At 33.7% G+C, this 13,120-nt stretch overlaps 2 protein-coding genes across 2 annotated transcripts; both read right to left on the reverse strand.

The window, feature by feature from the left end:
* Nucleotides 1–5,639: 5,639 nt before the first annotated feature.
* Nucleotides 5,640–7,207, reverse strand: LOC114743894 (UDP-glycosyltransferase 72B1-like). Its single transcript, XM_028932095.1, has 2 exons — nucleotides 6,645–7,207; nucleotides 5,640–6,547 (listed from the first exon to the last, which is right to left on the reverse strand). The coding sequence occupies exons 1-2, from the start codon at nucleotides 7,165–7,167 to the stop codon at nucleotides 5,643–5,645; spliced, it is 1,428 nt and encodes a 475-aa protein (XP_028787928.1). The 5' UTR covers nucleotides 7,168–7,207; the 3' UTR covers nucleotides 5,640–5,642.
* Nucleotides 7,208–10,051: 2,844 nt separating this feature from the next.
* Nucleotides 10,052–11,627, reverse strand: LOC114743893 (hydroquinone glucosyltransferase-like). The gene is made up of 2 exons (XM_028932094.1): nucleotides 11,086–11,627; nucleotides 10,052–10,974 (listed from the first exon to the last, which is right to left on the reverse strand). The coding sequence occupies exons 1-2, from the start codon at nucleotides 11,606–11,608 to the stop codon at nucleotides 10,070–10,072; spliced, it is 1,428 nt and encodes a 475-aa protein (XP_028787927.1). The 5' UTR covers nucleotides 11,609–11,627; the 3' UTR covers nucleotides 10,052–10,069.
* Between the last annotated feature and the right edge of the window lie 1,493 nt (nucleotides 11,628–13,120).

Consider the following 13,120-nt stretch of genomic DNA (forward strand, 5'->3'; position numbering starts at 1 on the left):
ATTACCAAATGCTATTACAATGATATAAAATAAATTTGTAGCAATTAAAAACAAAGAAAATATATTGGGATGGGACCTAGATGGGACACCCCCATCTCGCATCCCATCCTGTTCCAAAAATATCTTGTCCTGTCCTGCTTTCGTCCCTTTCTAAAACCTTGGAGATAGGACTGTCTTGTCTCAAAATGATTGGGACAAAGACAGGACACGAGGACAGGACACTATTGAACATCTCTAGGAAGAAATGAAACAAACATGAAGTTAACGATTTCACGAGTATGCTTAAGGTATTTTTTTCTGATACGGCAGCATGAAGTGGAGAGTCACCATTTGAAATATCCTTGCCTGAGGGGATTGGAATGTCCAAGAGAGGATGAAGAACTTCCCTAACGCTTGTTGGGGCTGCCAAATACATTGGCGATTTACAACCATAATCGTAGTTCCATGTGCAATAGGTGGTAATATCACTTTGCTTATCTACAGATAGAAGGAAACAAACCACAGAAGAATCCTTGCTCAAAACAGCTTCGTGCAAAGCTGTCATCCCATAATTGTTGCGTAACATTATAAACTCTACGTTATCCATAGATACAGCCTCCTCCTCCTCATCAACATCAAAAGTCAACATGAAATGTTTTTCCATGGTGAGAATGTTCTTAATCCGACAAGATTCTTAGTTCTTGCTGCAACATGAAGCGGAGTATTGCCTTTCATATTTGTCGGGTACAAAAGCTTAGGATGGTGAAAAGCATTAAGCCTTAAAACTTGTTCGCTCCCACGTTGGGCTGCAACATGAAGCAACGAATCACTTGTGGGAGTGACATGGTGGCCAAGTCAACCTTATTTTCTTCACATAATTGCTCCAGTACATAAACAAATCTATCTGCATCTGCATTTTCATCAGAAGCCACCTCGTGCAACTCGTAATAGATAACATGTACCTTGTTGGTATGAAATGGAATATCATCCTCAACCGACGAACTGAACTGCCCTTTCATGAGTTCATGCATCTTCTCGTTGCCACGAAACTGTACATAATCAGACTGACGCTTGGTCTCTTCCTTCTGCTCTGAAATATCTCCCATCATTTGGTTGGGAATCGATTCATCAGTAGCCACATCTAAGGTAATTTCACCAGAACTTGAATCGCCCATTGCTGCTAGCTGGCTGGAAGCTTCATTAATCAATGCAACCCAAAATGATAAATCTCTCGTAATTGAGCACCAGATTCAACTAAGATAGTTTCAGCAGTAGGGAAAGATTTATGCTTTATTATATGCATTAAGTAATTCAAGTAAATGCAACTATGCAGACAAGTCACATGATGGTTTGCAAGAGGGCACGCTAAGATATTAGAATATCGTGGGATCACATTCATTATGATTTTTTTTTTTTTGGGTCATCTTATGAATTCATTTTTTAATAGCATTCCGTTAAATATCAGCCCGTGATATAATGGTATCTACTTCCGACAACATAAACTTTAGTGGACTAAATTAAAATCCATCTGTGCCTTTCTACACTACTAGTTAATAATAATAATAATAATAATATATATATATATATATAAAACATAAAGATACATTATCTATTATACTACATATAAGCAATTATTGACTACAGCTGGCAGTTATTACACAATGTTGTATTTAATCAAGGAAGAAATCGAGGATAAAAATAGGGTTTACTTAATATAGTCTTCTTGCCTATATATAGATGGTGGCATTTATGAATATAAACAAAAGAGAAAGATAACTTTACTGTGATCTGCTAAAATATTCATATTACCTCATCTTTTTAATATGAGATTCCAATTCACATTATATCTAATATTTATTCATTTTGCCTTCAAGTAATCCCCATGGTAATTGCAAGTGTCAAGGAGTTACTATCAAGAAGTAATTTAAATGCACATGATTGATAAGGGTATTCTTGGAACATCTAGTTATTATAAATAATTAACTTAATTAATTTTTTAATATTCACAAATTAGTTATCTAATTCTTATATTAAGAACTGAAAATACTATAATCAACTGGATATCATTATCACGTGATGATAATGTTTGATGAAGTGTGTTATGACTAAATTGTCTATACACTGTCCAATTGTTTTTATGAGAGATAAATAACTTATTTATCAGGATTAAGAAATACGATTAAAAGTAGTTGAAATTAATAAATATATCAGACGTATAAATTTATTTAAAAAAAATACCCTCATTCGATAATTGATTGGAGGCTTTTACAATTGGCCTCATTAATAAATACATCTTTATAGTGAAAATAAAAGGGGAAATTTTAATAAATAATCCAGACAAAAGATCGCTGTTTCTTATATAAATAGGGCTACGAGAATCCTTCCAAATTCCCTTCAATAAAATACTAGAAGTAGTATTAAATATCAATTTTCTGGCCTCTCTATCTCCAATGCATGAAACATTATTTAGGCTGTCATACATCAAACATTATCAGCTTGGTCTCTCTCGTTTAGGGTGTTGTATATCAATGTTAGTTCTGATTATCACAATAGTTAAAATTACATATCAAATGCTTAATGTTAATTTTTAATTGAAATGGCATATAATTTAAAAATAAAAATTCGTCATAACCAAAATCGTTAATTTTAACAGTAGCTAAACATAAAATATTAGGGTCACTAGTTTAAAATTTTATCAAAACATGAAGTATTAGGGTTTCTTAATTAAAAATTTTAAAGGTTAAGGAAGTTATACACAACTGACTCAATGTTTAGGAGGAGAAAGTTTTGTGTGTTGGCCTACATTTAATCATTTCAAGAGAACATATATAAAATTATTGAGATGATTCGTATTATTTTTTTTAGGAAAAGGAATTGTAATTAGTCTTCTATATTATTTAGGTAAATCTTGTACGTATATGGAGGTTTTAATTTGTGCAAATTTTCACAAAATAATTAAAAAAATATGATATTTTAATTACAATTAATAACAAGTATCATTTCACCTGTTACAAATAAATTATTCAAAATAAAAAAAAACTTATTAAAAATGACAATGTTGTCGGCAAAAAACAAATGCACATAGCTTAATATTCCAATCATAGATTAAAACAAACTCACATTTTTTTTCTAAGAATGATATCAACTAAAATCAATTACTAGAATGATTTCCAACGATTAGAACAAAGAATCTGCGTTACTTAAAGTCAATTACACATACAACACAGATAGTTTATTATATTCCTTGGTCAAAATAAAAAATAAAAAAGATAGTTTATCATACTATGGGATACCTTTGATCTTGTTAAGGTTCTTTTTTTTTTTTTTTTAATAAGATTCATTTCAAGCATAAACTTTATCACTGCCAGCCAATAAAAACAGTATAAGAGCGGCATCTTCTTACAAGTTCATGAGCTCACAGGTAACGGGTCGTCACATTGGAGGCACAGATATGCTTGAAAGCAAGCATGTACTCTCCGGTCAAAAAAAAAAAAAAAAAGCAAGCATGTACTCAGAGTTAATCAGGCTGAATTTGCAACTGTGATTCCTCAATTGGTGGTGAACGACAAGTCGTTTTTTGAAAACTCAACAAGAAGAACAAAGTGGCTAAGCCTGGAGAAGGAACCATGGCGATGCAAGGATTATTATTTCTCTCCATTGTGAGCATTGATACTTGTGAGACTTCTGGCTTTGTAAATAGTATATATAAAGAAGATTATGCGGGAACTAATAATGTTCATATCTTTCTAGTCTAAAAGGGAACGCGGGAACAAATATGGTTTATGAGTCTATGTGGTAACTGACGAGGTTGTAATTTCATGATTTAGAGGTGTTTGAGTAAGATGAAAACCATGGTTTCAGAAGTGCTTTTACGATATACGAAGTAAATATGTGAAAGAGTTTGTCTCAATTTGTGAAATAGTACTTCTGAAAAGTGATTATTGAGGTATCCAAAAACCCCCTTAGTTACATATGTGGCTTGTGTACGAGATAATGTCATACACTAGTTATGGACAAACCCAAAGAGCACCAAATGTCTTCCTTAAGATTTTTTTTTTTTTTTTTAGTGTAATGCTGTAAGTTTAAACTCTCCATAAAGGATATATTACCTCCAGTGCTTAATATAAAAGTTAGTTTGATATTTAATTTGGTCTTAAATATGAGATCCTAATTCGTTTTATCTCTCATATTTATCTATTTTTTCTAAGATAGTCCTTCTAGTAGTTACATACATCAAGTGGTAGTTTTAGCTAATAATATACATGATTAACAAGGGTATTTTAGGAAAGACAATATCTATTTGTTACAAATAATTAACTTTAATTTACTGAAATTAATTAACTAGTAATTATATTAAGAATCAGATATAGTAATATATACGTGAGCATTGGGGGGGAAGTCCACAAAAATTTCATACTATTGTCATATGTATGCAAGCTCGAATTATAGATATCTTTATTTTAAGGGATGTTTAGATTAACTTTTTAGAAGTAATTTTACAGTGTTTGAAGTATACATGCAAAAAAAAATTTTTATTTCTACTTACATAAAAATACTTAGTTATTTCTTGGGTTTAAGAGACATGCACACAACTCTGATGAGTGTTTAGATAAAACCAAATCATGGTTTGGAGAATAACTTCTGAAGAATAGATTTTGGAGAGAATAAATTTTATGAAGAATAGATTTTGTGAAAAAGTGATTCCGAGAAGTGAGAGTGTCTAGATAGTTGTTATCAGAAGCACTTTTTATATATGCAAATTACTAAAAAAGACATAAATTAATATGATAATTACATAAAAGATAGATTTTATGATATATTTTAATTTGAAGGAATAAAATGGTTAATAATATATTTTTACCAACATAATTAATAATACATAAGATAATATAATTAATGAATAATTAATATGTGTATATATATTTATAAAATATAAGATTAATATGTTTATAAAAATTAATTGAGAGATGTTAAAGTTATATTATTGTTGAGATCTACTCTGACAGGCATAATCATACTTTCCAATTTGAGCCAAAAACAGAATGGATTCACTTCTCCTGAAACCATGGTTTTGGATTCCAAGACCATAGTTTTGGCCCAAAAGATGGTTTTAGATTATGACATCAAAACTAATGCTGTTTGGGTGACATTCCACCCAAACCATGGTTTTGCCTTCAAAACCATGATTTTGAAAGTCACCCAAACATGCCCGAAATATTTCTACCGAAATATTTCTACTTCCCGCTCAAGTCAATATATTTCCCTTAAAAAAAAAATCCTTGTGTCATTTCCCAAAAGCGTATTGCCAATTGTAACATGGACCCATTTAATTAAGAAATTGGATCATTCTTCAATTTTAATCCTTACCGTGCACGGTACTATTCACTCGTCAGTGTACCCCCGTCATTATTGCATGCAATAATAATGCATGTGCAGGGCAATAATGTACATATGGAACCCATATGATCGGTCACCATCAGGATAAATGCTGAAGACGTACTGAAATTTTAAAACCCCATCAGAGCTGGGACCACCACTGACGTGGAAATGCACAAATTTTCTTTGCCTTTTTTTTCTTTTTGCGAATAAAGGAAATGCACAACATCAATAATGGGTTGTTATACATCAAAAATTGCCAAATAACTGAAGTAAACAAACATATCCTACTTGCTACTCAAATTTGTCCACTCCCGTGCTAAAATAGACATCGTTATCGTAGATGAACCCTCTTCACTAAGAGTTTTAGCAGCAGCGTCTTTAAACACTTGAATTTTTCTTCGAAGTTCTCTGCCTTCATCATCTTCCATTAATATTTTCACAACTCTTGCAACTTCCTCTCTCGTTACAATACCATTCTTATTCCCGTCACCTTTCGGCCTCAATGCAACCTTAAATTGCTCAGTTAGCATCAAGGAATTCATCCTCTGCTCTGCAAATAATGGCCACACGACCATTGGTTTGCCATAGACGATAGCCTCGAGCGTTGAGTTCCAACCACAATGAGTCAAGAATCCACCGGTAGATTTATGTCTCAGAACTTCAATTTGTGGGGCCCAGGATGGGACCACAAAGCCTTGACCTTTGGTTCTCTCTAGAAACCCTTTGGGCAAGAAGTGGAGGGGCTCCTCCTTTTGTGCACTCAAATAAGCCGAATTGGCCACTCCACTGGGAGCCCTCAAGACCCACAAAAACTTGTGGCCACTCATCTCTAACCCAAAGGCCAACTCATCAAGCTGCTCTTGTGATAATGTTCCACCACTCCCAAAAGAGATGTATAGAACTGAGTTTCGTGGCTGATTTTCCAGCCATGTTAAACACTCTGAATTAGATTCATTTATGTTTGTCGATCTTGTCTGTATAATAGGCCCCACAGCATAAACCAAGGGCCAGTTTTTATTACTTTCTTGTAGAGTTGTTAGTACCTCTCGTTCCAGATCTACGAAGCTGTTCACTAAGATTCCATCTAGCAAAGAAACTTTTTTGCATCCATGAAGGACTGTTTTATAAGCTTCACTCGATCTTTCTTGAAATGGTTCTGGGAGATCCTTGCCTTGAAAGCTTATGCAACCTACAGAAATTTTTAGATCGATGTCAATGCAATCTTCAATTCAACATAAATTTAAGTGACTTCGTATGTTATTAAAAAACAAAAAAAAATTGGCAACCTGGAAGTTTCAAGGGTTGTGACAAATCTCGGAACCCAGTAGGAACCATCTCGTGATCTTCATCAAGCTCTGGAAAATGGAGCAAGAAAGACAGAAAAGTTGTTGGTGAAGGAAAGAAAACATAGGATTTGAGTTTGAGTTCTTTTGCCAAGTCTATTGCATCTGTTGAGAACATATCAACAACCATAGCAACAAGACGATGAGTTGGAGAACCGAAAGAGCTCAAAGCATGACGGAGTGATGGAAGAGAGAGTGTGACAGTGCGATAAATTTGTGTTACTGGGTCTTCAGCTTTGATGTCTTCCAAGTTGATATGTGGAAGAATAGTGAAGTCTATGTTTGGTGGGAGAGATTCCAAGATGGAATTCATAGTTGGAGAAGGAGGGCCAAGCGTGGGGATGAAGAAGGCGATGTGGAAGTGAAGGTGACGAACGACAAGTTGTTTTGAGAGCTCGATAAGCGGAAGGAGGTGGCTGAAGCCTGGAGCTGGAACCATGGCAATGCAAGGCTTCTTTTTCTCCATGGGAGAGTGATGTAACTTGGGATCTTGGGGAAATTGGCAAATAGACCACACTTTTCGTAATGATGGATGCATTTCTATTGATGGCTTTTTATAGGCTTTTTTTTTTTTAGTTTTTTATCTTTCTTTTTGTTCACATGTTTAAATAGAAAAGAATCATTTTTTCTCTTTGTATGTTAATATAGTTGATGATGCATTTCGAGCTTTCACCGACAAAAAATCTAAAGTGGAGGGAAAGCAGAAATATATATGATGGAGATTTCTCTGAAATTTGAGTGTACACATATATACAATTTTTGGTCCCTCGAGTTTGGATAAATTTTGCTTTTAGCCCATAGAGTGTCAGAGCATAGATTTTGGTCTCTTAAGGGACAAAATAATCTAATTTTTATTAAATTATAGGAATTAATACTTTAAGTAGAAAGAAAATTAAAGGATCAAAATTTATAGTTTGAAACTTAAAAAACCAAAACCAAAATGAGGACAAACTTAAAGGATCAAAATTTGTATTAAGCCTAATATTTTTCACACTTCATAATTTTAAAATGCTTCGGAATTGCATATGATGCTATATTGATGTTAACTTGCCCTTAATTTGTCGCTTTGGAGTTACTCTAAAAATTAACCGAATTAATGCAATATAGTGCAAAACTCGGGTCGTTTCACTTTGAGGAGCCGAAAACGAAATTAAACCCTAGTAAATAAATGCAAGTAATCTAAACTATAAAAAAAGATTTTGATTTTGAAGAATTGCTAACTAAATGCCTTGAATTAAACTTAAATTAAAATATTTTTTTTGTTATTTTTATATAAAAAATGATTGAAATAAATGAAGATGAAAGAAATGAAAATGAGACACACAAGTAACAATGATAATAATCAATCCTCCAATTCAACAACGCAGGCAATCCTCACTCCAAAAGATACGGGAGTTAAAACAATGAATTAAGAATTATAATCAAGCTTTTAATCCAACAACCGAGCCACCTCGAATTGTCACAAAATATTTTCCCAAAATCCTAATTTACTAACTGCAACCAGAATAGTAAAATAGAATTAAGGATGCTAAAAACCAATGCTTAATTAAAATTCTCAAATCCAAAATAATAGAATTAAAGCTAGCAAAAGACAATATGATCCAAGATTCCAAGCCACCTCAGAAAATCACAATATATTAACTCCAAAATCAATACAAATGTCATAACCACAACATCATAATTGAAATCAAAGCTATAAACAACTCAATGTTAAATGCTAAACAATAATCCAGCCACAAAAATCTTCACAGATAATCAGATTTAACAATACAAAATTTTCTAATAGTCAGAATAACTATCCTAAGACCTAAGAATTGTTAAACAATTATTAGACAAGAAATTAAAGCAACTAAAACTCCCCTTTGATGATCCAAACTCCTGTCATTATTATTGAATTAGAGGATTAATGAAGCTAGCCACGGACTGCCATAAAAAATACTGCCATATTCAATACTCTGTTACAAGGTTCCATGGAGGATACTGTTCACGCTTAATCCTTCACGCTGCTGTCTCTCTGTTTCTTTTTCTCAGCGCCGTCCAGCTCGTGTGTGTCGCGTTCTGCCGTCAGCCCGTGTTGTCTGTGTGTATCCGCTCGTGGGTTTGTGAATAATAGGTTTAGTGGGGTCTTGTTCACGCCGCCCGCGTCTTCTCCCTCAGCGCCGCTTCACCCAGCTTCCCCTGAAGAAGAAGATTCAATTATTAGATATTAGGTTGGGGGGCAAAACGTTGCGTTTTGCTCCTCCTTTTATTATTATATTTTTTTAAAATTTATTTTTCTTTTATTTTTTTTAATATTTTTTTCATTTTTTTAATTTTCATTTTTATTTTTAAATCTTCTAAAAACCTGCAAACAAAATTAAAAAATAAGGTAGCATTAATTGTCCTCAAAAAATCACTTACTCACAATTAAACCAAAATATAACAATTTTGCCCCCTATAAAATAATAATTCAAAATAAAATAAATTAAATCAATTAATAATCAATTAAGGCTAAAAAGACTAATTAAGTTGACAAAACCCATATAAAAGATATCAAAATATATAAAAATAATTGAGTTTGTCATATATGCATGAGAAGGTAAGACAAAAATAAAAATAAATATGTATATAAATAAATAAGATTCCTACATGTGCATGGAATGTGTTTAGCCATCGAGAAAATGACATGAGCAAGATATGTTGGAAATTCAATTATTTACGATAATGTTTCTTATCTTCCACAAATGAGAATAGCCACACCATACATTATATACTACCTACTGTCCTTAATGCAAGCATGATGTTGTAAGTTCGAATCTTCGGTTAAAAAATACAGTGGAAAAAAATACAGTGGAAGCATGAGTTATATAGATGTCTTTATTTTAAACTTACAAGGAAAAACACACTTGCGATGTGGGCTTAAGGGAGACAAAGATGGTAAAAATTTCTGGCTGCCACTCAAATTTTTTCGAACTCAATTTCTGTCAATATATATTTCCCTTAAAAAAAGTCCTTGTGTGTCATTTCCCAAAAGTGCATTACCAATTACATCAGCGACCCATTTAATAATATTATGAAATTGGATCATCGGCCTTCAATTTTAATCCTTACAGGTCACAGTAGTGTTCATTCGTCATTGTCCTCCTTGCATTATTTATTGCAATAATTAATGCATTTACAGTGCAATAATGTACGGAACCTTTATGATCAGCCATCGAGATATATATTACAGGAAGATGTCCTGAAATTTTAAAACCCCATCAGAGCTCGGACCACCACTGTACTGACGTGGAACTGCACAAACTAACTTGGTTTTTTTTTTTTTTTAATTTTATTAACGGCAGCAAAATGATCATTAAAAATTGCAAAATAACTGAACTAAACATATTCTACTTGCTACTCAAATTTGTCCATTCTTGTGCTAAAGTAGACATTGTTCTTGCACATGAACCATCTTCACTTAGGGCTTTAGCAGCAGAATCTTTAAATACTTGAATTCTTCTTCGAAGTTCTCTGCCTTCATCATCTTCCATTACTATTTTCACAACTCTGGCAGCTTCCTCTCTCATTACAATCCCATTCTTATTCTCGTCACCTTTTGGCCTCACTGCAACCTTAAATTGCTCAGTTAGCATCACTGCGTTCATCCTCTGCTCTGCAAATAATGGCCAAACAATCATTGGCTTGCCATAGACCATAGCCTCAAGTGTTGAGTTCCAACCACAATGAGTCAAGAACCCACCAGTAGATTCGTGTTTCAGAACTTCAATCTGTGGGGCCCATGATGGGACCACAAACCCTTGGCCATTGGTTTTCTCTAAAAATCCCTTGGGCAAGTAACTGAGGGGATCATCCCTTTGTGCACTTAAATAACCCGAATTGGCCACTCCACTTGGAGCCCTCAAGACCCACAAGAACTTGTGGCCACTCATCTCCAGCCCCCAGGCTAGCTCGTCAAGCTGGTCCTTCGACAAAGTTCCACCACTCCCGAAAGAGATATAGAGAACTGAGTTTCGTGGCTGATGGCCCAACCATGTTAAACACTCTGAATTAGACTCATTTATGTTTGTCATTCTTGTCTGTATAATGGGCCCCACATGATAAACCAAAGGGTGGTTTTGATTACTTTCTTGTAGAGCTGTTACAACCCCTTGTTCCAAATCTACGAAGCTGTTCACTAAGATCCCATCTAGTAAACAGTATTTTTTGCATGCATGAAGGATTGTTTTGTAAGCTCCACTGGATCTTTCTTGAACTGGATCCATAAGATCCCTTCCTTGGAAGCTTATGCAACCTGCAGAAATTTAGATGTTAACACAATACCCAATTCAACTTGAAATACTTCGCCCCGAATTAAAAAAGATGTCTTTTGGTGTGAGAATTCAGCATATATTTATTTTGGAACCTGGAAGTTTCAAGGGTTGTGACAAGTCTCGGAAGCCAGTAGGAACCATCTCGTGATCCTCATCAAGCTCTGGAAAATGGAGGCAGAAACACAGTAAAGTTGTTGAACAAGGAAATAAAAGATATGACTTGACCTTGAGTTCTTTTGCTATGTCTATTGCTTCCATTGAGAAGTAATCAACAACCATAGCCACGAGGTGATGAGTTGCAGAATAGAATGAACTCAAAGCATGACGAAGAGATGGAAGAGAGAGTGTGACAGTGTTGTAAATTTGTGTTTCTGTGTCTTGAGCTTTGAGGTCTTCCGTGTTGATTTGTGGAAGAATAGTAAAGTCTATTTGTGGTGGGATAGATTCGAAGATGGAAATCGTAGCTGGAGAAGGAGGGCCAAGTGTAGGGATGAAGAAGGTGATGTGGAAGTGAGGTTGATGAACGGCGAGTCGTTTTGAGAACTCAATAAGTGGAAGGAGATGGCTAAAGCCTGGAGCAGGAACCATGGCTATGCAAGAGCTCTTTCTCTCCATTGGAAGAGTGATAGCTTGGGAGCTTTGGAAACTGGAAACTAGAACACACTTTTCTAAGTGATGGAATATGGAGTTCTTTTGATGCGTTTTTATAAGATCTTTTTAGCTAAATTTTTTGTATATAGAAATATGGATGATGCAGATTCAAAGTTTTACCGACCAAGCAGTGAGAGATAAAATATGAGACCCACATAAATTATTCATTAGATGTGTCATACTCATAAGTCTCTTTCGTTCACTTTGCACACTTTGCATGTGTTCCTTATAAATGATACTTCTCGGATCCTTAATATAATACATAATTAATTAATTTTGATAGATTAAGGATGTTAATTAAATTAGTTAATATGATTTTTTTCCCCTAAAATACCCTAAAAATTTTCCTAGTTTCCTTTCTATCTATTTTACTTGATTATTGTTAAGGAAATATTAAGAAAATTAATTTATAAAAAATTGATAAATATATGAAGTAAGTCTTACATATAGGACCAACATCAACTCTTCAATCAAGTCCTATAAGAACCAGAGGAGTATTACAATTCATTCATTTCTATAATTCTTTTCATGCACTGCAATATGTATTGAACCTTTTTAGCTTGCCCCCATAGGGGAAAAAAATGCCACCCCAACTTATGACACTAATTTTAGTTTTTAAGATTTAAGTAATATTAGGAACAAATTATTTTATGATAATTGAGACTTATCATGTAAGTAACTGGCGGAGAAGAAATTTATCCGAAATATAATTTATTAGGATAAAAAATATGAAGTGATAACAAACAGTATTAATGGCAAAAATGAGATAATAATTATATTGAAAAAAGTAAAAAATAAACGATATTGGAAAAAAAATAAAAAACGTTTTGGAAGGAAAAAAGAAGGAAAAGAAAAACCTGAAGAGTTTTAAAAAAATAACAGAAAGAATGAAAATGATAAGCCAACAAGAGTTGGTCCAGTTGATAAGAAATTGACTTATAACTCACAAGGCCATGAGTTTCAATTCTGTTGCTGATGTGAGGACCTTGTTTGTAGACAATCTGTAAATATTTCTGTAAGCGTTGTATGAGCGTGAAGGCATATTCTGGCCCAAAAAACTCCTTGAGATCCAACTTGTCTAAATTTTATTCATGTCTTACCAAAAAATAAATGACCAAAAAAAAAATCAAAAGGCGTAGTTTAGAGCTTACTTATCCAACGTCTTTTCAATTTCCACGGCAGTACACTGGCCTTTTCGGTATTCAAATCTAGCCTTAGTCACTATACTCCCTTCATCAATACTCCCTCTGGTTTTTAATGTTAATTCTATGGCTTCATTTTCGTGCTTGTTATGCTTCGTTTTGTTAATTTCCTGTCAAGTATTAGAATATGAGAAAAGTGCGTTACATCTGTATGGGTCGGAAAAGGAAAGTCCAGTAAATCGATTCCTATATCATTTAGGAACTCTTATGTTCTTCATTAACATATACGAATATAAAACTGTTATATATATTGTGATAGCTTGGACACGAACAA

This window comes from Neltuma alba, unplaced genomic scaffold (assembly GCF_004799145.2).
Source record: "Neltuma alba isolate B1F8T4 unplaced genomic scaffold, ASM479914v2 tig00004173_pilon, whole genome shotgun sequence".
NCBI lineage: Eukaryota > Viridiplantae > Streptophyta > Magnoliopsida > Fabales > Fabaceae > Neltuma > Neltuma alba.

What these genes read in the sequence shown, in the direction of transcription:
- LOC114743894 (XM_028932095.1), bottom strand. Translation starts at nt 7,167, where the DNA reads ATGGAGAAAAAGAAGCCTTGCATTGCCATGGTTCCAGCTCCAGGCTTC. An exon ending in ACAACCCTTGAAACTTCCAG is followed by an intron (nt 6,548 to 6,644) that starts GTTGCCAATTTT and finishes AAATTTCTGTAG; the next exon opens with GTTGCATAAGCTTTCAAGGC.
- LOC114743893 (XM_028932094.1), bottom strand. Translation starts at nt 11,608, where the DNA reads ATGGAGAGAAAGAGCTCTTGCATAGCCATGGTTCCTGCTCCAGGCTTT. An exon ending in ACAACCCTTGAAACTTCCAG is followed by an intron (nt 10,975 to 11,085) that starts GTTCCAAAATAA and finishes AAATTTCTGCAG; the next exon opens with GTTGCATAAGCTTCCAAGGA.